Raw genomic sequence first — 26506 nt, 5'->3', positions numbered from 1 at the left:
TGTGTCTCTGCCTCTCTCTCTCTCTGTGTCTTTCATGAATAAATAAATCAGTAAAATTTTTTAAAAGAGTACACTAATCCTGATGAGCACTCAGTCATGTATAGAGATGTTGAATCATTATATTGTGTACCTGAAACTAATCTGACACTTGTGTTTTAATTATAGTTCAATAAAAAATATAAAAGATGCTCAGGTTTTGGTGTTTTGAGTGCACATTAACATTTCAGGAGCATTGGTTTGCAGCCCCATTAATGAGGGCCTATTGCATGCAGCTGAAAGTATTCCTAACAGACATCATGTATGTCCTCGGCATGTCCAAACACATAAAGGTATGTCCAGGTGTGTCTCTGCATATGTGAATATACAAACAGAAAAAATCCTGCAAGGACACAGGCTGTGTGTGTGTGTGTGTGTGTGTGTGTGAGAGAGAGAGAGAGAGAGAGAGAGAGAGAGAGAGAGAGAGAGAGAGAGAGAGAGAATATGTGTGTTGGGGAGTTACAAGGTGATTTCTCCTTTTTACCTTAATTGCTTCTATAGTGTCTGAAAACTGTGAATTGCAAACCCAGGAGTATGTACACCTGTCACAGGAATGCGAGGCGGAGAGGCTTACCCGCTCTCCTCCCTGTCCAGCAGGGCGTGGTAGGAGGCCACGTCCCTCTGCAGCTGGGCCTTGTGCGCCAGCAGGTGCTCCCGGGCCTGCTGCTGCTGCTCGGCCTCCGAGCGCATCTCCCTGAGCTCCGCCTCCAGCCTGCTCACCACCGCGCCCAGGTTCTGGAGCTCGATGTCGTGCCAGTGCTTGGCGTCGTGCAGGGTGTTCTCCAGGCCTCGTTTCTGCCAAAGAGAGAAGGCGGTCGGCCCCGGAGGCTGCAGGCCGGGCCTTGCCCGGGGAGGTGGGCTGAGCTGCGGGAGGGGCGGCCCTGCCCGCTGGCCTCCTGGGTGGGGGGCCTGAGCAATCCTCCTCCCCGACCAGACTATTGTTCAGTCTGATCCACTGATCCTTCTGAGGAGGGGGTGCGGGCAGGAAGAAAGAGAAGACGGGAAGGAGAGGGAGAAAGATGAGGTACAGTGATGGGAGAGAATGAAAGAGTGAGAAAGATAATGAAAGAAAAAATGAGAGTGAGAAATCGACATACACATACCGGGAGGGAGGCAGTTGGCAGGTGTTTTTTCAAAGAAATCTTGCTCTCTGAACTGCCTCGGGCCTTTTTGCTCGATTTCCCACTCTCTGGGGGGCCCTTTCCTCCTCCACTGCTGAAACCCCATCCATCATTCAGCTAAAATGCGGTCTCCAGCACTCTTGCCCAGGTTGCCAGGGTTAGAATGAATGTCTCTGGCCTTTATACACTCAGCACTTTTTTCTTTAGTGTGTTAGTAGCACACCCTGGCCACTGCCTCTTCCCCTTGCTGCCCCAACCCTTGGACTCCCCACTGCCCATCCTGAGCCTGTTTCTCTCCGAGAGAGGCTGCCTGTGTCTGTGTTGCCTGGTGTCTGCCACACTCGTGATATTAGCTGTCTCTCCCGATGACTCTTGCGTTGACGTTTCCAGCACAGACCTCTTCCCTGAGCATAAACCTGCTACTGAATTTCTTACTGGAAATATACACAATCCACGGGCACCTCAAATCAGCGCGTCCAAAATGCAGCCACTGGTTTCCTTCTGAATCTGTTTGCCTCTCCCATTTTGTGCTTCAGCTGGTGAATTCACATGACCTGGAAGCCAGTGAAAGGCATGTCCCTCATCTTCCCTCCCTCTGAATTCAATCATCACTGAATCCTGCCTCTTGTCTATTCTGGAAAGTATTCACATTTGTGCCCTCTCTCCTCCAGCCACCGGTGCCCACGATGGATGCTTATCATTGCTCCCATGGGGTAAACTCAGAAGCTTGTAGTTCATCTCTTGGTCTCTAGTTCCTCCTGCCTTCGTATTCTCCACACAGCAGCCACTGTGTTCTGTTGGAAGTCCAAGTCTGGGTTTGTATCTCCCCTTCTTTCTCACCTGGATCATCACTACTCATCCCCAAGTCCAAGTTTAGGGGTCACCTCCCCTAGAAAGACTTCCTTGATAGTCTCTTGCTCTTTCTCCCAGCAGGCCGGATTAGAGGCTCCTCCTTTGGGTTTCCATGGCTGCCCAAGTACATGCATACCCTTAGACTTGGTAAGAGTGGGATGAGCTTCCTAGGGGCATGTTTCCTCTACCAGACAGTGAGTGAATTCTTGAGAGCAGAAATGAAGTTTCTATAACTCCAGTGATAAGACAAGGGCTGGCATAGAGTAGGTGTTCATCTGGCTGTGTTGCTCAGGTTGACAGCACTTGTATTATGGTTATGTTTATTGACCTACTTGTCTCCCCATTAGACTGGAAACCCCATCTTCCCATATAGCAAACCTTACAGACTGTAGGACTGACACATAAACAACTTTAAAAAAACTATGTGTATCTTTCTTTAATACTTTTTCATAGTTGTAATTATGGTACACCTATAACTTAGCATCTGGCTTTTTATATAACACATAAGAACAGATAAATATGTTTTCAAATTAGGATAATATCTCGATAAAACAACTCTCTGTAACCTGCCCCCTAGGAGGATATTTTTCATACCTTTTTGATTATTGTGATTGAAATGGAAGATTCTTGGTCATGATGCCATCTTGAATCATGGCTTCTGTTAAGCAGAGGCCACTCTATCATCTTACTTAAGCCATCTTAATTCCATAGGGTATAAGAATATTGAGTCAGATTCCCATCCTAGGTACATTTACAGGTGGCAAAACTGTAACTAGTAAAAAATAAATTTAGATCAGTATCTGGCCTAGGTTATTATTTTGGTGAGATCTGAAAACCCCTTTATAGCAATAAAAATGCAGAAGTGGCCACCAGCACTTTGAGAATCACTTGTTCCAAACTCTGGGTTTTCTCTCTTTGCTTATCAGGAAATTGTTTGGTTTGCAGTGTTTAGTGCTGACCCTGGGCCTATAAAACCTGTTATTTGGAAAAACCCTTTCATGGGATCATGTTTGGATCAGCTGTCTATAGTTTTGGTTCCATGTTCATAGGTGACTTCTCCATGTGGCCTGAGGTTTTCTCTGATGATGTAGGACCCACTGCCCAAGGTAGGTTTGTGGGAACTCCTATCAGATGACCTCTGTCTTTTCTATCTCACCCTCAGAGTCCGGTCCAGCTTCCCACCTAAGTCCCTGACATCCTGGCCTGGTTCTCACAGAAATGCTTGGGCTTGAGTGATGGCAATCAGGCCACTGCTGCCCATCTCCCAACTCCAGCCCCCACAGCAACACAACACCAGCAAGCAAACTGAGATCACAGAAGCACACTTATTCCCCAGTTTTTGGAGATGTGAAAGGACTTCCTTGAATTGCTAAGCCCTCTAGGAAGTGATTTCTTGCCTTGAATCCACCCCTGATTTGAGTTGATGGAACACAGAGCTCAGTAGGCTTTAAGCACCATTCCTAGTGCCTGGCCACCAAAATAAACAGTGCCCTGCTGGCAAAGGGGGCCGCAAGTGCTGCCTACTCAGCTGAGGCTTATATGAGGCCCCGTGGGGGCCTTATGTGTGTACAGGTTGCTCTGGCTGCAGATAATCGGGATGGCTGGATGCACTGAGCTGTATTTGAAAGCTGCAGGAAGGGGTGCCACTTTTTCTGGCTGTCCGTGCCCCTAACCTCGGCTGTAAGGCCCAGTGACCAGAGCTCTGATCTACCAGCTAGCAGGGGACAGAGGCGGCCCATCCTGGCTCCCAGGCACAGCCAGCATATCACCACTCCTAAGTCTTCTGGTTGGGCATGTGAGTTTTCTTCTGATTTGTTCCAGTAGTAAGGACCATGGGATTTAAGTGAGGTGATTAGATGATGCCAATTTGGGATTATTACACGAGTGATTATAATAATAATTTTACAATGATAATGGATAATGAATACCATTCATTGACTGATTACTCTGTGCCGACCACCGTGCTAAGGGCTTGACCCGCATTGTTCCATTAATCATCCCTGTGATTTTCTGAGGCAAAATCTGTCCAGTCCAGTGGCAGATCACATTTCCAAAAGCAGTTGCAATCACGATCCCATCCCACATATTCTTTCTCTATGTGGCCTCGCCACTGCCTCATCAAGAGGTGGCATTTATTTCTCTTCTTGTAGGATCTGGGAGGGACTGTGACTGCTGAGACCAAAAGAGTTCTGGATAAGTGATATTCAGGGACTCTCAAGCCCAGGTGTTAAGAGGCCTGGTAGCTTCTGTGCCCATGCTCTGAGGGAAGCCAGATGCCATGTCAGAAGTCCAATCACATGCCTGCCATGATTTGAGGAAGTCAAATGCTAACTGCATGGAGAGGCCCCATGGAGGGAGAAAAAGAGATGCACAGCTTAGGCACCCTGCATGTGAGTTGAAGCCATTCTTGGATGGTCCAGCCCAAGCAGATGCCACATGGAACAGAGAAGAGCTGTCTCTGCCAGACTCCACCTAAATCACAGAGTGAATGAACACATTTTTTACTGTGATCTGAAGCCACTAACATGGAAGATAGGTATGATAACCCGCATAGATTCTCACTTCGCAAGTGAGAAAACAGAATCTTTGAGAGGTCACTCAGCTAATGAGTAGGGGATCCTGATTCCAGATTCCAGAGTCTGAGTGCCAGTCCCCCGTTCCATAGGCCCACTGTTGTCTAGTTGAGTAATAGAACCAAAAGAGCTCGGTTCTTCCACTTGTTACTCGTGTTAATGAGCAAACCACAGTTTACTCTTCTGCAAAGTAGGATATCATTTGCTTCTCGGTGTTTTTATGAGTGTCTGATGAGAGAATGCATGTGAGCAAGCTCTCAGTACTCTTAGTATCATGTTGAAGAAATTATGTTTTGGACACTCATCAAGTGCTTTGGGGACATAAAATAAATTAGACATGGTCTCTGCCTTCAAGGCGTTAAATGTGGTCAGTGGATGAGCTGATATAACCACATAAACCACGGGGCTCTGAATGTGAGTGGATGGAAGGTGGAGAGATCACCCCACCTGTGGGAGTCAGGAGCTAGCTAGGCTTTTGCTGGGTGTAGCACTTGTGTATCTTCCACTTCACATCTGTTAAGGGTGTGAGGACAGGTAGGGGTGGGCAGAGTTGGGAGGGAGGAGGGGTCGCCTTCCAGCCATGGGAAGAACATGTCCAAGGGCTCAAGGGTAGGAGAGCAAAGGGCGAGTTCTGGGCATTTCCCTTCCTGCACAATCTGGGCTGGTCTGTAAATGAGGCCCTTTTTTATTACTGGAAGAGTGGCAATTTTTGGCAGCCACAAGGACATCTGGGGAATAAATAGTAGCCCCTTAACTGTGCTTAAAGTGACTTGGGCAAAAGGCAGCACCCCTAATATTAGGATCAAGGGTTATGGCAGGGAAATAAAACTGATTAGCATAAAATTCACATAACTCTGAGTAAATAATGCAATGTCTTTCAATTTTTTAGCTAAAGTACATTGCTTTAGACTGTATTTTCCTGATTTTTCTCACCTCAATGCCTTTTCTCACATCCCCTCATACTGACCCTGATCCCATCACAGGATGTGTGGGAGAGCAGTGGAGCAACGAGATGTGTGTCATGTTGTGCTATGTAGTGGCAAGACTGAGCATCTTCCTAAGCTGGCTGGGCATCATGTGATCTTATCTGTCAGAGGACAATGGACCAAGTAAGCTGAAGACATGTGAAGGAGGGGGACTGGGGCTGATGGAATGATCTTGTCCATGGGCAGTAAAAAAGTTGTTTCTGAGGGAACTGACTAGAATAAATCCTTGAGCTCGCTTCATGGGAGTCCAGGACTGCATTGGGAGGCGGGGCTGCTGGTTTGGTGATGGAATGGATTTGGGTGGCAAGAGCAAAGGCCTCTGCTGGGGCCCCAGTGGAGTCCAGACCACCCCAAGCTGCAGGATTGCATGAACCATTCCCTTCATGTACTTCAGTGTGGACAATACACTTGCTGTTCAAATTAGAACACAAGGCCCCTGCAGGGGGCATCAAGCAGGAGCTGTGTGCCTGGCACCCTAACAGAGAATCAGAGGGTGAACTGCTATATTATTCATAATTATTTTAATTAATAATAATAACAAATAATGCAAGAGACCTTCCCCCACAAACCCCAGTGAGTCTGAGGAGCTTCCTAGTCTTAAGTTGGTCCCCAGAAGTAGAGCCTGAAGCAGGGATCCTGGTATATGTAAATAATTAAGGGGTTGCTCTCAAGAAAAGGGCAGCAAGGAAAGCAGGATAGGGCAGAGGAAGGCGCTAAGCCAGGAGGGAGTCTCAGGTGGAGTCTGATCCCCCAAAGAGCTTGGGAATGTGAATTACACCTTGAAACCTATTCCACTTGGAAGCAAGTGGGCTGGGCTTTTAACACCCACATCAGCTAGTCATTGACTGAGGGCTAGAGGAGGCGGGCCTAACTGCCCAGGCCAGGTGCCCACTGTTAGGTGGAGGCCAATTCTCTGGAGAAGTGGGACCCTCTGAAAAGGGTTATCTGTGGCCTAAGCGGCCAACACTCAAGCAGTGGCCTGGTGTAGGGTATTTCAGTGGGGGTTCTAACAGCTGTCACTATACTTGTGATTTGGTATCAGATGATCCTTTCAGGTCTCAAAACTTGCATGCCGTGAGATGGGAATCTCCTGCAAACTCTGACCCACATGACTCTCAGTTCAAGAGTTGGGAGTTAAAGTTGACATAAGAAATGCCAGGGCTCTTCCCGGCCCACTCACCAGGGCCCTCAAGGATTCGGTCTCAGCCTGGAGGCTCTGGATCCGACACGAAGTGTTGTGCAGCTCCAGCCTGAGGGCGGCGGCCAGCTTCTCTTCCTGGGTCTGTGCCATGCGGGCCACCTCTGCCTGTTGCTGGGGAGGGTCAGGTCTTCGCGTGAGCGGGCCTGTGTGGAGAACCTGAGCCCTGCCTCCCCTCTCGCCCTTCCCAGGGCCCACTCCACTGCTTCTGACTCAGAGTCAACAGCTGGCGGATTGAAAAATCCCTTTTTCCGTAGGCGCCCTCACCTATTTGCATACAACCATTTACTTAGTTTGAACATACAGTGAATGCAAGTAGATTAAAATTCAAAAGCTTTTTCTGAAGGACTTCTAGGAGAAGGTCTCCTTTTGTGCCCATGCTTCTAATTACCCAGTTCTTTTGTTTCCGATTTCTTACACCTCTTTCCACAAATAGTTCATGTATTTACAAGTGAGTATGTATGATCATCCTCCCCTTGTTTTGGTCCTCACTACATCTTAGAAGATATTCTCTACCAGTATATACAGATCAATTACATTCTTTTTAATGGTTCCATAGTATCACCTTGTTCGGAAGTACCGTAGTTATTTAGAAGCTCTGCACTGATAAGTGCTTAGATTGTTCCCAGTCTCCACCTGTTACAAACAATGGTGTAAAGAATAACCCTACGACCCTCATTTTCCACACAAGGGAATATCTCTGAGGGGTAAATCCCTGTAGTAGAACTACTGGGTCAAAGGGTATGCATTTGTCTTTTTGATGAATGTTGCCAAATTGCCCTTCAGAGAACTGGTAACCCGTTCCAGTAATGTCAGGCAGTGCCAATTGCCCCAGACCTTCTTCAAATGAAGAACTACCCAACTTGATCTGATAGTCCCTGTTTCCTTGTAAAAACCAGTCTGGCCACAACTGTGAACACAAGGGGGAAGGTCTGTGTTTCGAAATTTCTCCCTGAGCCATATGGACACAGTCTGATTCTTCCCCATACTTTCAGGGGAGGAGGTCATTGCTACTCTCTTCTCTCTGCTGGAGAAAGGGAAAGGGGAAAAACTAGAGCTCACCTTCATTCATCTTTGGTGCAGTCTGATGCTTGTCCCTAAGCCAGTGATACGGGAGAAAAAACCTGTTTTCTAGTTTACTGGCTGTCTGGATTGACCACTTTTATGACATATGAATACTTATTTATAGGGTTATGAAAAATAGTCCAACCTAACTAGGAAAACCCAGGTCAAAGGGCTCATATCTCAGGTGAAGTTCTTCCTGTGTCTGCTATGAAGGGGTAAAAAAAAACATCCATTAAAGGTCTGGGATCAGCTAAAGGAGTGAAAGCTGTGGGCCCAGCTCTGGTCAGTCCATGGCTGTGTGTCCCTGGGCCATCATTCAACCTCTCTGAGCCCCAGTCCCTGCCCACAGAACACAGATCACAGTGAGCAGAGTCACTATGAGGCTTCCATCAGATTATACATGTGGAAACTTTTAGAACTCTAAAAGTATGCAAACAGTGACTGCATTTATTTTTCTAATATATAAAAAGTAATATTAGCCAGTAAATGAGTTTGTAAAAGCCACTGTCAGTTGCATAGTACTAAGGATAACTAATAGGTGTTAAGCACTGGTTCTGTGCCAAGCACTCCATTAACAGCGTTAAGTCCATTATTTCATTTAATCTTCACCACCCTCTTCTGAAGCAAGTGTCATTGTTATTCCTTTTTTACATGAGGAAACCGAGGCACAGAGAGACAAAGTTATTTACTCAAGATGGTACGGCCTATGAGGGGCAGAGCTGGACCTTGTGCAGTGGCAGAGGCCAGAGCTGTGCTCTCAACCAGGTGTGAATGCAGCTGCTTCCTCCATCAAGACTCCTGAAAGTGGAGTCTTCCCCACACTGAAGGTGCACCACTCTAAAATATCCTCGTGGCCTGTCAAGTCCTGCTTGGATGGGTGGCCTGGTTTTTCTCCCTGTCTTTGGGGGTAGGGACCTGGCCAGGTGGGTTGTGCAGGTGGGCTGTGCAGGTGGGCGGGGCTCCGGCAGAGGGGCGGAGTCAGAGTCCACAGGGGCCTTGTCTCAGAGCAGCCAAGGGCGGCCAGCAGCTGGAGCAGGCCCTTGGCAGCTCCCCAGAGCCTGAGAGCCAGGTGTTAAATCTTCCGAATGTTTGTAAGCTGGTTGGTAAACACAGCCGTCCTTAAAAATTAAATTATTAATTTAATAATTACAATTATTACACTTACAATTAAGTTATATTAAAATGGTAACAAATACTCCAAACACATCACTTGCTGGTTTATTTACATGTTATCATTGTCTGCACTATCGAAGTTATTTCTATTGATGGGACCTGTGTGGTAGGACTAACATTTAGTGATGAGCTTCTGAGCATCTCTTCCAAACTCTGTGCTTATTTACATCAAGTTACGAGTCTGAAATCAGCTGTGGTGAGAGTATTTGCCTCATGGAAATTGGCAAACACTACAAATCAGGGATTGAATTATTGTTTTGCTGACTGTCTAGAGTTAAGAAAGGGATGCAGAAAATGTTGATAATGCAGATTAAACTTAAAATGGGTCATGTCTGTAGCTATTGCATTATGAATAGCAAAAACAATTAGAGGAAATATCTTTCCAATATTTACAAACTATTATCTGATTTGCAAAGAAGCTACTCATCTCATTGATGAAAGGACTCACTGAAGTCAATGGAAGTATCAACTAAAATTCATTGCAAAGCTATCCTCATTTATCATTGATAGGACTTTTTGCTTAATCAGATATTAATAAGCATATTTTGTAATCTGATTTTGTGACATTATTATTAATGACAGAATTATAAAAAACAGTTGGCAGGTTTTGCAAGAAGTAGCAAGTCACACTGAAGGTATAGGCACAAATGGAAAAGCAAAGTAAGTATTTTATCTTAAAATTTGTTATCTCTAAAATTATATAGGTTATCTCTAAAATTTATGTTATCTCTAAAAGTATTTTAGGGACACCTGGGTGGCTCAGTGGTTGAGTGTCTGCCTTCAGCTCAGGGTATGATCCCTGGGTCCTGGGATTGAGTCCCACACTGGGCTCCCTGTGGGAGCCAGCTTCTCCCTCTGCCTCTCTCTGTGTCTCTCATAACTAACTAACTAACTAACTAACTAACTAACTAACTAACTAACTAACTCCCATGTGATGCCTGGCCCATGACAAAGTTCTAGATTGCTAGGGAAACTGAGAAAACTGTAAAATGGTATTGTTTGTCATAGACAAAATATAGCCAAGGAATTAATAAAATTAAAATAAGCCAAAGTTATTATATTTGAGCAAATGTTGCCCACCAAGTTGCTGAGTCCAAGCCTGCTTTCTCTTTGTTGAAAGTGAGACTAACAAGAGAAGTGTTAATGACCTACAAGCACCAAATGGAAACTTTCTTATACAGTTTAATTAAGACTGAAAGAGAAAAAAAAAATTAATTTGATCACTGTGGGATTCAGTGTATTTTAAATCATGCCCAATATCTTCTCAAATCAGGTTATGACAAATCATACTTGCCCTTCACTTGGGGATAGTTACCTGCTTTAACTCACTTAGAAGTATTACCTGTTCTTTTCCAAAGGCTTTTTGGAGTTATGTTTTCTGATTAATAATTACTTTACTTCTGTTTCCATTTCAACCCAATGCCTCCACATTTCTCCTCACAGACCGAACAGTAGGTGTGTCATTTTAGAATCTGAGGATAGGAAGGTAGGACTGTGTTTTGTTGCTCAGCGCAGTTGCTAGGATGTGTAATGAGATTTAAATATGTTGGTCCCCAGGCTTTCAAACCAGCTTGAAATCTTGGCTCTGCTGTGCAGGAGCTAGGCTGTCATGTTTGCACTCCACCTATATTTTTGGGACAGGAGAGCATATTGACACTTTGAAATACAGTAAAAAATTTCAAATGAAAAATTTTAAATTAAAATTACATGTTATTGCACGTGAAAGATGGATGTGAGAGAAGAAAAGCAGCATGCTTCAGAGTAAGTCAGAAGGAAGGATTTGAGAGTCTTGGAGGGGAAAGAGGCCATCTCCAAAGCTCTGCTATGCGGGTGTGTTTTTAGCAGAACATGTATCCACGATGAGTGCTGAGAGGTTGACGTGTATACTGTGCCTTTCTCCAGCAGTTGCTGTGTGGATTTCAGCCAGTCACTCGAGCTCTCTGTTTTTGCAACTGGCGAACAACAGCTTTACAAGAACATTGCTCTGCGGCAGAGTACAGCTAACTGTCCCGCTCTTGAAGTTTCTTAGATCTCACAGGACCACAGTAACCTCATTATGTTCACTATCCTGGAAAAAGGGAAAGCAGTGGATTCCTTGGGGATACAGAGGTTCCCTACCTTGTATCACAGGGCAATCTTATCCCATGGAGAGGACACAGAATCATGGTTTGGAAAGATCATGACAAAAGTCTGGCATAACCTTTTGGACCGTTGAGACAAAGGCCTCTCAATCTCACATTCCACAAGACAATGAATCAAAAAGCCCCCTCCACCCCCTGCATGTGATCTGTCCAGGAAAACCTAGCAGTTAAGAGTGTTGATTCTGGAGTCAGAATATGTGATTTGAATCTCAATTTTGCCATTTGGAACTGTGTCTTCTTGGGGAGATTACTAACCTCTCCATGCCTTAGTTCCCTCCTCTGTGAAATGGGTGAGATCATAATACCTATCTCATGGTGGGAAGGTTAAATGAGAACAGGCCTGTCAGGTACTTAGAACAATGGGCACTTGGTAAAGGCTTAATAAATGCTCTGCTGGCACTGCGTTCACAGCATATTGTATCCTGCCTTGTAGAAGAATGGTTGTTCTATCCATCGCCTTCCACGGGCACCCAGCCAACCTCATACTAGATTGTAGGGACCTTGTGTGCAGGGACAACTTCCTACTGACCCCTCTGTCTGCCCTGGGGAGCTACCATGGCGTTTGATACCTAGGGCATGCCCAACAACATTTACTAAAGGTTTACAATGCATCCTAGGCACATGCTAGAGACTACAGAAGAGGAGGGTCTACCAGCATTGGAATTAAATCACACCTTTTCATTAACTAGGATTAACTATCATTGTTATAATGGCTATAAGTCACTTTATAATCATGTGGTATCATATAAATGTTATTTAGCTAAGGATGGCTTTTGACAAGCAGCATACACACCCCTGACCTACTCCAGCCAGATGTAGGATTTATTTGGGAGAAGGTTGGATGCCATCCAGTCTTCACCTGAGACACGAATTCTCCTTGGTGGGAGTCTCACTGGGTGAAACTTCAGTATTGGCAGAAGGGCTGGCCTGGCTAGGCTAAGCCAAGTTTCTCCTTGAATTTACACAAGGACTGTCTGACTATGGAGGCTGCTCCTGAAAGGCTACAGGACCAGTTCCCAGCCTCAGCTGAAGCTGCCAAAGGACACCGAAGAACACATGGCTTTGTGGATTTGCTGCCCCTCATAAGTAAGCATACCCTGCTGATGAAAGTGGCAGAAGAGGCTCAGCAGTGATTTTATTCTGAAGAGCAAAATATGTTTTTCTTCTTAAAATAATTATTGGAGAAGTTTACATGATAGTATATTTCTCCTGGTGCATGGAGATCATCCCATTCCTAAGAAGGGACTCTTCTGTTCTGTCTCTTCTCAGAGACTAGTAAGTGTTGCACTCAAACTGTACTACTTTTTAAAATTTTTTATTCATGGGAGGCACAGAGACATAGGCAGAGGGAGAAGCAGGCTCCCTGCGCGGAGCCTGATGTTGGACTCGATCCCAGGACCCTGGCGGGGATCACGACCTAAGCCAAAGCCAGACGCTCAATCACTGAGTCACCCAGGTGCCCCCAAACTATACTACTTTAATTTCTCAGGGATTTGGGTTGTTTTATCTTTGGAAGTCTCTTATTTTAAAGATAGTTTAATTAATTAATTAGAGAGAGAAAGAGCACAAGCAGGGGGAATGGCAGGCAGAGTAGATAGGGAGAAGCAGACTCCCTGCTGAGCAGGGAGCCTGATGCAGGGCTCAATCCCAGGCCGCTGAGTTCATGATCTGAGCCGAAGGCAGACGCTTAACCGATTGAGCCACCCAGGTGGCTCAGAAGCCTCTTATTTTAGAAGTAAGGCCCCTATACTTCTCATGGGAAAGAGCTACCATTGAGCAATATCTAAGATAGCTTTGAGATCTCAGAATGAGGTAGCCAGGGTTGGCCAGGGACTTTGCACCCATAGCACCACACACAAGGCCTGGCACCTGGCTTGTGCTTGACAGATGGAAACTGAATGAATGAGTGAGTGAAGATTTCTTGGTAGAATGTGATGGTTAAAGTGTTGGGTGGTCCCCTGTATAGGTAGTCACTCAAATATGGATTGTCAACCAGTTGTGAGGAGGAAAATACAATGTGGAGGATGAGGGCCTGGGAGTGCCCTTTATAATATGCATGCTGTACTGGTAGAGTAAAGAACAGGTGAAAGATAGGCAAGGCCTACTCAATGAGACAGTCTCTTTAGTTTCCTTTTTAACAACTACTCTGATTCCCCTCACTCTGCCCCCCAGCATGACCAGCTGGGCTACACTCCTGTAATATACAGTGATGGGAACCAAATCCTGGCCTCCTGGTTTGTATAGTAACTCTGCCTTATTGGCTCAAAATATCTTTTGAAAGCTACCCAGAACTACCATAAATTAAGTAAAAAGACAATTGACACTCTGGGAACATATTCAGGGAGAGGACTAGTTTCTCTAGTGTACAAAGATTCACTACAGACCACTAATAAGAAGTCTAAGACCTAATAAAAATGAGTAAAAGATATGATCTGATAGTATACACAAGAGCAAATATGGCCAAAATTCAGCATGTAAAAAAGATGTTCCACCTCCCTTATGAGAAATGCAAAATAAAACTGCACTGAAAAACCATGTTTTGCCTATAATTTTGTCAAAGATCACAAGGTATGAGAATTCAGAGTATTGGTGAGGATGTGGGGAAATGGGCATTCTCAAACACTTCCAATAAGAATGTAAATTGTTACAACCTTTACTAATTTGACAATATTTATCAAAATGACCAGTGTGCATAACTTTTGACCCAGCAATGTCACATCTATGAACTTATCTAGCAGATATATTTCTATCTTGGGAAATGAGGGACATACGTAGTTAGTGACTCATTTATAAAAGCAAAAGATTGGAAGCCACCTAAATATTCATTGGCAGGGTGTTAAATAAATCCTGGGATATCCATTAGCTAGAATAGCAGTTGGCAATTTTTTCTGTTGGGGACCAGATAGTAAATATTTTATGTGTAGCAGACCATACAGCCTCCATTGCAACTACTTCACTCTGCTGGGGTCTGCAAATGCAGCCATAGACAATATGTAAGTGAATGAACATAGCTGTGTTCCAGTAAAACTTAGTACAAAAAACAGTGAGTGGGTCAGATTTGGCTTGTGGGCCATAGTTTGCTGCCCACTGTGGTATGATATCATGCATCTAAAAAGCAGTAGCAGCCCGGGTGGCTCAGTGGTTTAGCACTGCCTTCAGCCCAGGGCCTGATCCTGGGGACCCAGGATCAAGTCCCGTGTCGGGCTCCCTGCATGGAGCCTGCTTCTCCCTCTGCCTGTGTCTCTACCTCTCTCTCTGTCTCTGTGTCTCTCATGAATAAATAAACAATATCTTAAAAAAAAAAAAAAAAGAAACTGTAGTTTCTTAAAAAAAAATAAAAAAATAAAAAGCAGTATGTTCTGAATTCTATTATTTGTGTAAAGAGAGAAAGAGAATATACACATATTTCCTTGTATGTGCATAAAGTATCTCTGAAAGGATTCATAGTAAAAGGATAACATTGACTGACCCTATAGAAAAGAACCGGGTGGCTGGAACATGAGTTGGATGTCATTTTTCACTGTATATTATTATTATTTTTAAAGATTTTATTTATTTATTCATGAGAACACAGAGGAGAGACACAGGCAGAGGGAGAAGCAGGCTCCATGCAAGGAGCCCGACGTGGGACTCGATCCCGGGTCTCCAGGATCACGACCTGGGCTGAAGGCAGCGCTAAACCACTGAGCCACCCGGGCTGCCCTCACTGCATTATTTTGTACATTTTGAATTTTGAAACAAGCAAAGGTATTATACATTAAAAATGCTTGAATAAATTCAAAGTAAAAAAAAAAAAAAGAAAGAAAAGTGATCGGGGCTCTTTTGCAGGCTCTCCTGTGACATACTATGTGGTATAGAAAGGCTAGATGATTCCCCTTTGGTACTTGCCTAAGCATACCAGAGTAGGCCATGGCTTATTTCACTGAACAGACAGTAGGGATTATAGCCAACTCATCAACACGCAGGGACCCCTAGATTACAGATGCTTTTAGAGGTTTTGCTCTTTCTATTTTCCTTGAAAGGAACTCTCCCAATTGACCATCATGGTGAAACTGCATTGGGCTATCTTGCCATCTAGAGCCAGTGACCTCAATTGACTAGCAGAAACCCATTCTAATCCAATTTCATGTATTATAAGAAAATATCCACTCTTCTTTGCACAAGCAAGCAAAGAGGTGTTGACTTGGAAGCCTATGTAAAATATTTGCCCTCTCAGGGCAAATTATTGTTTGTGAATGTGGGTGATATGGAGACATGTTATCCAAGGTTCCTAGTCCCTTCATGGTTAGATCTAGACCAATGTTGTCCAATATGGTAGCCACTAGCCACACATAGCTATTTAGACAGAGATTAATAAACACTAAGTAAAATTAAAAATCCAGTTTCTCAGTTGGATCAGGAACATTCCCGGTGCTCAAGAAGCACATGTGGCCAGTGGTTCTCATACCGGATAACTGCACAGACTCACAACAGTCCCATCCTTGCAGAAATTGCTGTTAGAGGGTGCTGCTCTAGTCAGTGGCTAATGTCTCTTTCAGCTCTAAGCCTATCAATAACCAGAAACCTCACGATTCATCTCAATCTGTTCACTTCTCTTCATTTTCAACCGTCTCCACAATCTGTCATCCTGGCTGTTTAAGGCATGATGGTTACAGCTCCAGCAAAGTTCCTGACCACAAATGCCTTGACCTGATCTGAGGCAAGTGCAGACCACTATCAGAAGAGAGAGCATGGGTGCACTTGCTGTGGGATTCCCGGCCCCTGGGGGCTCTGGAAAGGAAGTGGAATTCTCCCTCTTTGGCACCTTCCACCCCACCACACCAGCTGGTGCCGGTAATTGGATAGGCCTTTGGTTATTGTACCCATCCTCCCACTGCAGTGAACAAGGGACAGAGATGAGACTTCCAGGACTGAGGGTGTGGAGCCCCACCCTGGGAGGAAGATCCCAGGGAGGAGGTGAAGAATGCAAAACAGAGCTTCTCTTGCTTGTTGCAGAACGGAAATACCTCAGCATAAGAATACCAGGAATGTTAGAGGCTCTCCTATATTCCCCAAGGTGGCCTTTTTAGGATCTGTGGGTTGCAGATAGGAGAATGTATTCTATGGATAGCCAGGAAGGTTAGAACTTGGTATGGCATGTTGTCGGCAGTTCCCCAAGCATCCCCAAATACCTTGAACTGGGTAACTGCAATAAACAGAAAAGGAAGGGCCAGGCTGGAAGATCCGCCAGAAATTCTCTGGACTAAACTGATCCCCTCCAAACACAGTTATACAACCTGAGAAGCTCCAAAAGCTAGACCACCAAAGTTCCCAACATCTTGGCTATGGCTGGAAAGAACCTGGCTAGAACCTCTGTATAAGCTTTTAATGATTTAAAAATAAGAGGAGTTAGCAGATAACTGGGAGCAGATGCTGATGGCATCCACCATTATCGCCCAGGAACCTTTAGTCCAGAACATGTTTGTTCTCCACCCCCCTTCCATTCCACTGCCAGACTCTACCCCTTTGCCTGGGAGAGCTTTCTCTGAAGTCTTTGAAAGATCATGCTGCTACCAGATGGCAGATGTCTGATGGGGATGGTACTACTACCCTGGGTTCCTCCCCTCTCCCCTCTCTTGTATTCTGTACTGTTCCCCAGAAACCCTGTGGGTGCAGAGTCCAGTCTCCCACAGTGGGTGCTGGTGGGATAATGAGTTCTTTATTGATTCCCTTCTCTGCTTCTCCTCTACTAGTATTTTGTACCCCCGCTCCCAACAACTTCCAGACAGATTGTTTCCTCTTCAATATTTGTCTCAGGGTCAGTTTCTGGGGAATCCTAAACAAAGACATAAATTAATAATGTCAATTAATTTTCAGCTTCCCCAGGCTGAAAGGTAATTAAATACATGTCTGTATGCTCTCTGCAAAAGGTTTTGAAAGGAGTGTGTGCTAAGCCATTTCACATTTATGCTTTGCTGCCAAGAAGCCAACAAGGGGTGCTCAGAATGGGCAAATGTCAGCCCCCAAGGGCATGACAGCAACTGACAAAACTATTTATTGGAGGACTTCTGGCTGTCAGTTCTGATCTCTGTTGATGATCAGAGCAATTCACTCATTCTGCAAATATTTTCTGAGCTCTGCCTCTCTGCAAGAGGCCCCGGCAGCATTAGCCAAATGAAAACAAGTACTGTCTGTTTTCTCTGAGATGTAGCTTTCAGATTATTCTATTAAAAAAAAAAACAAAAAACAAAAAACACTAATGAATCTGTTCAGAATTAATGCTTGAATTACTATTGGGCTGGTGATGATTCCCGAGAGGGTGAAGGGTGAATAATAATGTGCAGGATTTTCTTCTTTTTCACAGTATGCAGGATTTATTTCTGTTATTTAAAATGCCCTTCCCCCCTCACCAAAGAAAGAATCCCTCCAGTGTGGGGTACGCCCCAGGAGGGGTGGGACGGGAGCAAGGTTGCAAACTCCTGAGCCACAGAGATTTCGCTTTGGGAACAGAGCCGAGGAGGAATGACTGCCCAGTGTGGAGGAAAGGTGCCTGGCCTGAGAGCCAAGAGAGCTGAACCCCAGCGCTGCCAGCAGCTATGTGACCTCGGGACGTCAGCTGCCCTCTCTGGATCTGTTTCCTCACCTCTGAAGTGAGGAAAGGGGATGGCATGATGTCTAAGGTCATGAGTTATAAATGTTCATGAGTGTCCTAAAAAAGAAGCAATAGACCAAAATCTAATCTATGCTTTGGTTTCACTTTCCCTTTGTGCTGTTTCACCTTTCACCTGGTTGGGGGTGGGAGACTGCATTTTGTGCCGTTTATTAGGTGCTATTTGCCAGAAAAAAAGTTTGCAGTGACCTGGCCCAAAGAATTAAGGTTAGAAAGAAAAGGGGCTGTTGAAAGGGGATAGAGGGTAGAAAAATGGGGGAATAGAGATGTTTTTTAGGCTGGAGAACACTGGGGGATCCAGAATTGGTAAGACCCTGCTGGGAAGGTTCCTGTTGATATTGAGGGGGCAGGGGAGAAGAATGAATGGAAAAGATCCTCCTGGTTTTCTTTTGGTAGTTCTTACAAACTCTCAAGCCTGTCTGTATATTAGAATCATCCAGAGTTTAAAGGATCTCAAAGTCCCTCTCTTCTTCTGATTTAATTGGTCTTGTATGGGGCCTGGGCATGAGCATCCTTGAAAATGCTCTGGAATAATTTTGCTGTGCAGCTGGGGATTGAGACCCACAGAACAGTAACCCAAAGCACAGGAACAGCCCCTATGCTTGCCTTCTCTCAAAAAAATTTTAAAAGCTACATTATTTTTCATATTTTCTCTACACTTTCCTTCCCCTTCTGTTCTTCTCATCCTTGGGCTCAAAATCCCCACGTCATACATGGCTGGGAGATGGAGAAGGGAAGAACAAACCCTATGCATTCTATTTTCTGGTTATTTCTATTATTTATGAGGTTTAATAAAAGATGTTTCCCTCCATGGTTGTAGCTCATACTGCTTAGGAAAAACTTGAAAACAAGTTTCCTTATACTCAAAACAAGAAAGAAAAAACATCTCAACATGTCAAATAGGTCCCTCCCTCAAAGACAACCATTGCTAACACCAATACATTTTAGTGTTTCCTTTCTAATTTTTTTTTTTTTTTTGAACACAGCCATTCTTGTTTGTTATTTTTTTGTCTACTACTATGGCAGAGTTGAGTAGTTGTAATAGGGACTGTCAGGCCCCAGGAAGCCTAATATTTATTATCTGGTGCTTTACAGAAAAAGTTTGTTGGTTCTTGGTATGTACCCTTCTGTACTCTTATTTTCCCCATTTTACCTTATGATGTGAGTATTTCCCATGTATAAATGCTTCATAAATATTTCTACTAACTACTTGGTATTTCATTGCATGGTTAGGTTGTGGCTTAGCCTTACTCCTATTATTAAACATTTATGTGTTTTCCCCCCAATTTTTTCATTCTTATAATTAATGCTTCAGTGAATATATTTGGATATAAACTTTATCTGTATTTTCAATGATTTCTTTAGGATAGTGCCCAGATTATTCAACTGTTAGCTAGGGGCATTTCGAGATTCTCGATATGTAGCATCAATTTCATTACTCAGAGGTGTCATAGTGGTTTGTACCCCTCAGTGATATAGGGGAGAACCTACTTCACCACACACTGGTCTCCATCAAGTATTACTATTTTAAACATGTCTTGCTTTAGACAGGGAAACAAAGTGCTATTACTTTAAATTGCATTTTTTTATGTCTAATGAGATTGAAACTGTTGCATTTCTTCTTTCCTAAATTGACTGCTTTTCACCTTTGCTTTGCCTCCTCTTGCACAGAGCAGAGTGGAAGACACTGGTCCTGCCTCACCTTGGCTTGGAGCAAGGCTCCTGCCTCCGCCCGGTTCTTTTCAACATCTCTCTCCCAGTGGATTCTGATGGTCTCAAGGATGTCGTCCAGACCAGTGCCAATAGGAACACCCATTTGTTCCAGCTCAGACCCCGCCAACTGTTTGTACAGCCCTTTCACATCCTGCAAATGACAATATACACTTCAGGTGAGTTCAGAGGAAAAGGAAAGCACACAGAATTTCAGGCAGTAGAAGCCCAGGTCTGTGGGCTTTGCTTCTCATTCTGCTACTGCCAAGCATCGGGCTTCACAGAGACTGCCAAAGTCCCTGGCCCTCCCGCCAGTGCATGGGCCATAGTTTTGCAAGAAGGAGGCATTTCTTCCGCTGGTGCTCACAAGCTGAGGCCCACTCAAAGCAAATATTGAAACAAATACATCACAAAATAACACAGAGGAAGCAACAACAGCAAGATGAAATTTATGACTTTTCATAAAGTCAGAGTAGGCTGGGAGAGATTTCGAGGTAACCAAAGGGTTGGTGGTGGAGAGTGGTGGCAGATGACTGAACTAAGGGCAGGAGGAAGTGGGCTTAGGGCTTGTGGTCAGCCGAAGGTCAGACAAAAGAATGAACTTCCCAAGGTAAGCATAGGTAAGTGGGTTTTGACTTTCTCAGTGGAAAGCACGTTAGAAGTCTGATGGGACAGGACACGTGCCAAGTGGTTTAGAGTTGGTGCCATTCTCCAGAGAACTGGACAAATGGCTGTTGGAGGTCCTGTTGAGTCCTATTACTCAATGATCTGACCTAATTTCATGAATGAGTGCGTGTAAACCACAGCCTGGATCTATCTTCAGAGTTATTTTGTTTGTTCAATGCAGAAGGAAGGAAGGAAGGAAGGAACGAAGGAAGGAAGGAAGACAGACCGACCTGTCTTGAGGTAGGGATGTTCTACTCAGTTCGACACAGGTTCCCTCACTCACCTGTGTGAACCTGCTGTCTCCTTTGTTCGTGTCCCAGCCTGGTCCTGAAGCCATCGGAACTTGAGACTCCCTGAGTAACCTTACCCACTACAAGGGTTGGGAGGCATTTTACTCACAGTTTCCCTGCAGCCCTGGGCAAGCGCCATGGGGAGGTTGACAGAAGCTACCATCACTGACGGGAAGCTCAGCCAGACAGGTGCGCGCCTCTGGTCTGCAGCCAACCCAGCGTTGCCCCTGCTCCCACCTACCTCTTCATAGTTCCTTGACAGAAAGCCAAGTTCTTCTTTCAGGCTTTCTATTTGACTCTCCAGATCCATTTTTGTCAAATTAGCTTCATCAATGACTTTATACAAAGAGTTAATTTCCTCTTCCGCTGCCTTTCGAAATGGCTGCTCATTTTCATATCTGCAGATACAGGAACTTAATCAGCATAGGTGGGCAACCCAAAAGGGGAAATAATCAGATTACAAATGTTACCGACAGGCCAATTATGTGATAAGACAAATGAATCTTGAAAGTCACCATTCCAACAACTTGGAGGGCACTGTTAGTGCAAGTGTTACATGTTGATTTATTGAAATGAAAGCGATTACAGCCAACTTCTGACAACCCAGCCTCACAGGCTGCCAGGCTCATGGGGCCCTGGAAGCATAGAACTGTAGGGAAAGCTTCTCCAGGAGCTGAGATCCAGGTAGGGGGATCTGGCATGTCGCCATTATTCTGATTTGTCATCCTTCCCCCCCGCCTCAAAGATCCTTTAACAAACGTTACTGAGAATCTGCTAAACACAAGGCTATGCGGTGGTGATCCCCAAATGGAAAACACGATTTCTGTCTCCAAAGAGCCCATGTGAAACTTTAAAGCTGTGGCTGCAAACCCAAATGCCTTCAGGGGCCAAGTGGGGAATATAGATGAGGGATGGAGGGCCAGGTCTGGGAAGCAGGGAGAGGTGGGGATTGAAGCCCACAGGACAGTTCATCCTTCTGGGAAGGGGACCTGCTGCTCAGCCTCTCCTGTAACTGCTGTGTGGGAAGGGATGTGCCAATTCTCTTCAAGTGAAATGGGACCTAGATTTATGTGTGAAATATTCTGAGTGTTAAAAACTTGTAACCCATACAATTATACACACACACACACACACACACATACACACACACCGACACAGATCTGAAACTGCCCCACTGGATTCTTTTGATCTCTGGCTTGCACAGAGCCTTCTTTCTATAAACCACCCAACATCTTTGCCAATTTTTCCCAGTGTTACTCCTTTCCTTCTATGGCCTTCCACCCAGATGTACCCCTCACACCTTATCTTCATTCATCCTTAGAATGGAGAACTCTCACATCCCTCACTGAAGAAAGTGTCTTAGGGTTTCAGAGTTTTAAGAGAATTTAGGATTCAACTATTCAAACTCCTACCCAATGACAATCCCTCAATAGCATTCTTTTTTTCCCCCTAAATATTTATTCATTTATTTGAGAGAGAGAGACTGCAAGCTCCAGCACACGGCTGGGGGAGGGGCAGAGGGAGAAAGAGGGAGAGAGATCTTCAGCAGATTCCCCTCAGAGCATGGAGCCTGAGGTGCAGCTCCATCCCAGGACCCTGGGATCATGACCTGAGCCGAAATCAAGTTAGTCACTCAACCAACTGAGCCACCCAGGCTCCTCACTTGATAGCATTCTTGATAGGTGATCATGTAGCCTCTACTCAACTACTTCCAGTGGTAGGGAACTCATCACCTATTGCCATCATCATTCCATTTGGGGACAGCTCTAAAATTGCAAATTTCTTCCTTAAAGAGCTTAAGTCTTCATTCCTGGAAGAGTCTGAGTTCTACTCTCTGGAGCACCCAAAGTCAGTCTGATCCTTCTGGCAGTCCTATAAATGTCTAGTCTAGTCTCTTCTATTACTCTCTTTTCCCCTCATCCCTTCCTCCAAGCCTTTTGTTCCACAGGTGAAACATTTCCACTTTCTCCATCCTTCAAATTGGTTTCCATACCCTTCATCATCAATGGCTGGGACTATGACCTTTCCATCTTTAATTCTTAGCACCCATCTCAGGCTTCCGATATATGTGTGGAATGATTAGAAATGCTCTAATTGATCCACGTCTTTCTCAAAATGTGATACAGAGACTGGAATGCAAAACTCCAGATGTTGCCCGATTAGCTCAGATTCCCGGGAGATGTCTGCTCCTTTGTTTAAACCCTCTAATTCTATTCATCATGGATCCTATGGTTTGTTTTGTGGGGTTTTGTTTGTTTGTGTATTTGTTCATTTGATTTTGACCAGCTGTGTTTGCTACTGATTAATATTGGGTGTCCTGTCACCTAGAGCCCCTGAGCATTTTTCACAAGCCCAATTATCCTGTCCTTTCTGGCCACACCTGGTATTTGAACCCACAGTAGGAGTTCATGTATATCCTCTTTCAGTTTCGTTCATCCATTGTTCCAATGTGTTAGGATCATTTTGATTTCTAATTCTATCATTCTTCTCTTCACTACCCGTCCTGCCTTTGTAGTTCCTGCCATTTTGCCCTACCTGCTTTCATGCACCTTGCAGGTAAAAATAGTAAATGAAGGAACCAAGGACCAGGCCCTGTGGCATATTCCCTAGAGACTTTCCTCAGAGTTGGACCCGCACTTTTGAATCCCTGCCTTGTAGAGGTGGTTTCTGGAGCATTTTTATGTATTCTATGTGTAGGATTAGATCTTCTACCTAAATGTATTCTTCATGAAGGACTGTATGTTTATTAACATTTAGTCCTTTTGGAAATGAGTCCTGCCCTTCCAGCTGGAATGAAAACTCACCCATATCACTGGGACTGGTCCCTGTTGACCCAAGTTGAAGGAGTCGCCCTTGTGCCTCTGAAGTCTTGTTTTGCTTATCTCTCCAGGGAGCCTGGCCCCTTCGGGGATATTATGGGAGGTCTTAGGTGACCTACAGAGCATTTTTTTTTTTTGGAAGTCCTTTAAGCATTTGACACATCTCTGTGATATTCCCCAAGACTGCTGTTAACCTTTTTTTTTTTTTTTTAATTATTTATTTATTTGGGAGAGAGAGAGAGAGCAAAGCAGGGGGAGGGGCAGAGGGAGAAGCAGGCTCGCTGCTCAGCAACTCGGGGCTTGATCCCAGGACTCTGGGATCATTATCTGAGCCAAAGGCAGATCGTTAACTGACTGAGCCACAAACTGTTTTATGGAAGTCCTCTAAGCATTTGACACATCTCTGTGATATCCCTCAAGGCTGCTGTTAAGCTTTTAGCTTTATCCTGGTATTCTTTTTTTCTATTCCCCTCCATTTTGGAGTCTTCAAATAGAATCTCTGTGCTTGTGACACCCAGAACTGCCTGTCTTGACCTGCAGGCCACTCTGGCCCGGCATCTTCAGTGGCATACCACAATTTCTGCTTGGTTGTTTTACCATCAGCTTAACTCAGCTTGCTCAAAGGCCAAGCTCATTATCTATCCCTGAATTTTAGACCAACTTTCCTCCCACAATTTTCTATTTTAGTCAAGAGAACCACAAATCTTCTAAATTACCCAAGTTCAAACCTGACACTTATCTTTGCCTTCTATTTCCAGGCGGCATATGTCAACCCCTGCCAATGATTTCTTTGACCCATCCTTCAGGTCTGCTCATGTCCACTATCCCAGGCAGACCCTGAGCAATAACAGTCTCTGATTGTCTTCCTACAACTGATCTACAGTATTGCACCCAGAGGGACCATCCTTAATCACATCAGGTCACCATCTGCTCAGAGCCATAGGTGTCATCCTCTGTTCCTTAGTAATCTGATCTTGCCTTCCTTTCCAACCTCTGCTCCCAGTACAGACCCTACCCTTCCATCTGTCCAGCCCCTTTGCTCCCATTGCTTCTTGCTCATTTGCCTCACCTCTCCTCTCTACCAACACAAAGCTCTGTGTAAAGCTGAAATCTGGTCATGATGAGCTGCTACTCAGATCCCTTCTATGGATCTCCTCTCAGGTCATTTCTGAGCTCTTTGGTATGGCTGATATAGTACCCCAGGATTTGGTCTCTCCCTGGTTTTCAAGCCTCATTAGTTGTCCCTTCTTCCTTTACTCCATATGCCCCAGTTATAATGAACTGCTTAGTGGCCACTAATGTACTGTGCTCTCTCATGTCCTTCTGCTTTAGCACATACTGCCCCCTCTGCCTGCAAAGTCATGCCTCCTTCACTGACCTGGTCAACTCCCATAAACTCCTGAGTTTAGGACCCAAATCAGGTATCATCTCTTTTGTCAACCCTCCCTGGACAGACTAAATGTCCCCATGTCACCTGTCTCATCTCATTGATGGCACAACCACTGATGCTCCTGTCTCTTTACTCCTCTGTCTTTGACATTAAACTGTGATCTCCTGGAGATTATGTTCACTTCATTCCCAGTACTTGGCAGTGGGCCTGGCAGATACTCAAACATTTATTGAACTCATTCATTCATTCATTCATTCACTAATTCAATGACTATTCATTGGGCATCTATCTTGTGTATGGCATTGTTACAGGTGCTGGTAATACAACGAAGAACAAAACAGACCAAGCCCCTGCTATTCTCTTTGAATGGCTGGATGAAGGCATGTATTAACATATAATGAATAAATGAATGAACAAAAGAAATTTGTTCATTGGTCAGATCCTAACTTAACGTCACAATTAAATTCTATCTTAAATGTAGTACAAATGGATTCATGTCTATTGGCATCTGTTTTTAACTGTGCAGTAAGCTGTCAGTGCTGGATGATGGCTTCACTTTTTTTGTGCTCCTGTGACCTTGGCAAGCAGACTGTTGTCCAAGACAGCACCCCTAGCTGATCAAGAGTCTCTTTGACTCCAGAGTGGCCACTAGTGGAGATCCCTTTAGCACATGGAGAAGCTTGGTCTTAGACAAAAGAAAGGACTCTGGGTCTGAGGAGAGGGTAGAGATGTTCATTTTCATCACAATACTCTTATCCTAAGATAAGAATGGCAGTGAGATGGATCACTGTCTTCCCCAAAGACTCTCAACTATCTGCCTTTCCTCTTTGTCTTTACCAAGTTTAGGTAAATGTTCCCTGAATAACTATCCCATCACCCATCCAACTGCCCAACATCTAGAACACCTTCCCCACAGAATATTCTCAGAATCTCTGTGTTCATCAATGAAAGGTCTTTTTCTTTTCACTCCTTCATTGGACCAGTGTTTCTCAAACCTCACTTGCCATCATGATTTTGCCCTAAATGTGTCTCTCTCCTATTGTTATTTACTTTACATTGTTCCTTAAATGTATCTACTTAAAAAGTAAATGTTAAATCAGTAAACTTTATAAGCTCTTTATATTAAATAAATTTTAAATTGCTGCTATAAATTGTAGTGCCATAGTGGAAAAACAACTGCATAAGTCATAAATAGAAGGAAATTCTAAAAATACATAAGTTTAAAAAATAAGATGTTTATCCTTATACCACTTAAAATGATCATCAATGCAACACACACCATATTTTAGGAAACACTGTATTAGACTTCAAAGAGGTGTTTTTTCAAAGCTGGTGAGTTAAAAACACTAAGGCCTGGACCCCCAGGGACTATGGTTTAATTCGTCTGTGTGGCTTGCATTTTTAAGTAGCCAGGTAATTCTGGCCACAAATGAGAAGCATTGCTCAAAACCAGCAGTTCTTCAAGTGTGGTCCCAGGACCAGCAGGACCAGCATCATGGAGAACTTGTTAGAAATGGAAATTTGGGGCCCTACCCCTGACTGTTGAATCAAAAACTCAGAGGGTAGGGCACAGTGATATATGTTTTTGGTGAGGCCTCCTGGTGGTTCTGAAGCATACCACAATTTGAAAACCCCTGCTGTGAACCAGGTGCCACTGTGCAAAATTTCTGAGCACTTGGGACCTAGTTTGTGTCCTAGTTTGTGTCTGTAAGGTTTGAGCTGGATGATCCTTGCTCTGGACTCTCCCGGAACCTCTATTATCCCACTCCAGTCTTCTGTCCTGCTGGGCATGAATGCTGCAGACCCCAGAACAGCATTACTCAACTTGCCCAGGAGT

General features: G+C 44.4%; 1 protein-coding gene and 1 long non-coding RNA gene across 4 annotated transcripts in view; one reads left to right on the top strand and one right to left on the bottom strand.

Annotated features, from left to right (window-relative positions):
• Window positions 1–606: 606 nt before the first annotated feature.
• BFSP2 (beaded filament structural protein 2) overlaps window positions 607–26506 on the bottom strand; it is a 59667-nt gene continuing 33767 nt past the window's right edge. Inside the window, exons 3-6 of the mRNA XM_041734213.1 lie at window positions 20702–20858; window positions 19497–19658; window positions 6749–6880; window positions 607–831 (exon numbers count right to left, since the gene is read on the bottom strand). Coding sequence (XP_041590147.1) covers window positions 607–831; window positions 6749–6880; window positions 19497–19658; window positions 20702–20858 — 676 coding nt within the window. The remainder of the gene's footprint in view (window positions 832–6748; window positions 6881–19496; window positions 19659–20701; window positions 20859–26506) is intronic.
• The window catches only part of LOC121478840, a 106021-nt gene continuing 99825 nt past the window's right edge, over window positions 20311–26506 (top strand). For all 3 annotated transcript variants that reach the window (XR_005984593.1, XR_005984595.1, XR_005984594.1), the window contains exon 1: window positions 20311–20410. This is a non-coding gene — a long non-coding RNA (uncharacterized LOC121478840). The remainder of the gene's footprint in view (window positions 20411–26506) is intronic.

The sequence above is a fragment of the Vulpes lagopus genome, chromosome 19 (assembly GCF_018345385.1).
Source record: "Vulpes lagopus strain Blue_001 chromosome 19, ASM1834538v1, whole genome shotgun sequence".
NCBI classification, from domain to species: Eukaryota; Metazoa; Chordata; class Mammalia; order Carnivora; family Canidae; genus Vulpes; species Vulpes lagopus.
Note: the sequence above shows the minus strand (reverse complement) of the source record. Positions and strands in the feature narration are given on the sequence as shown.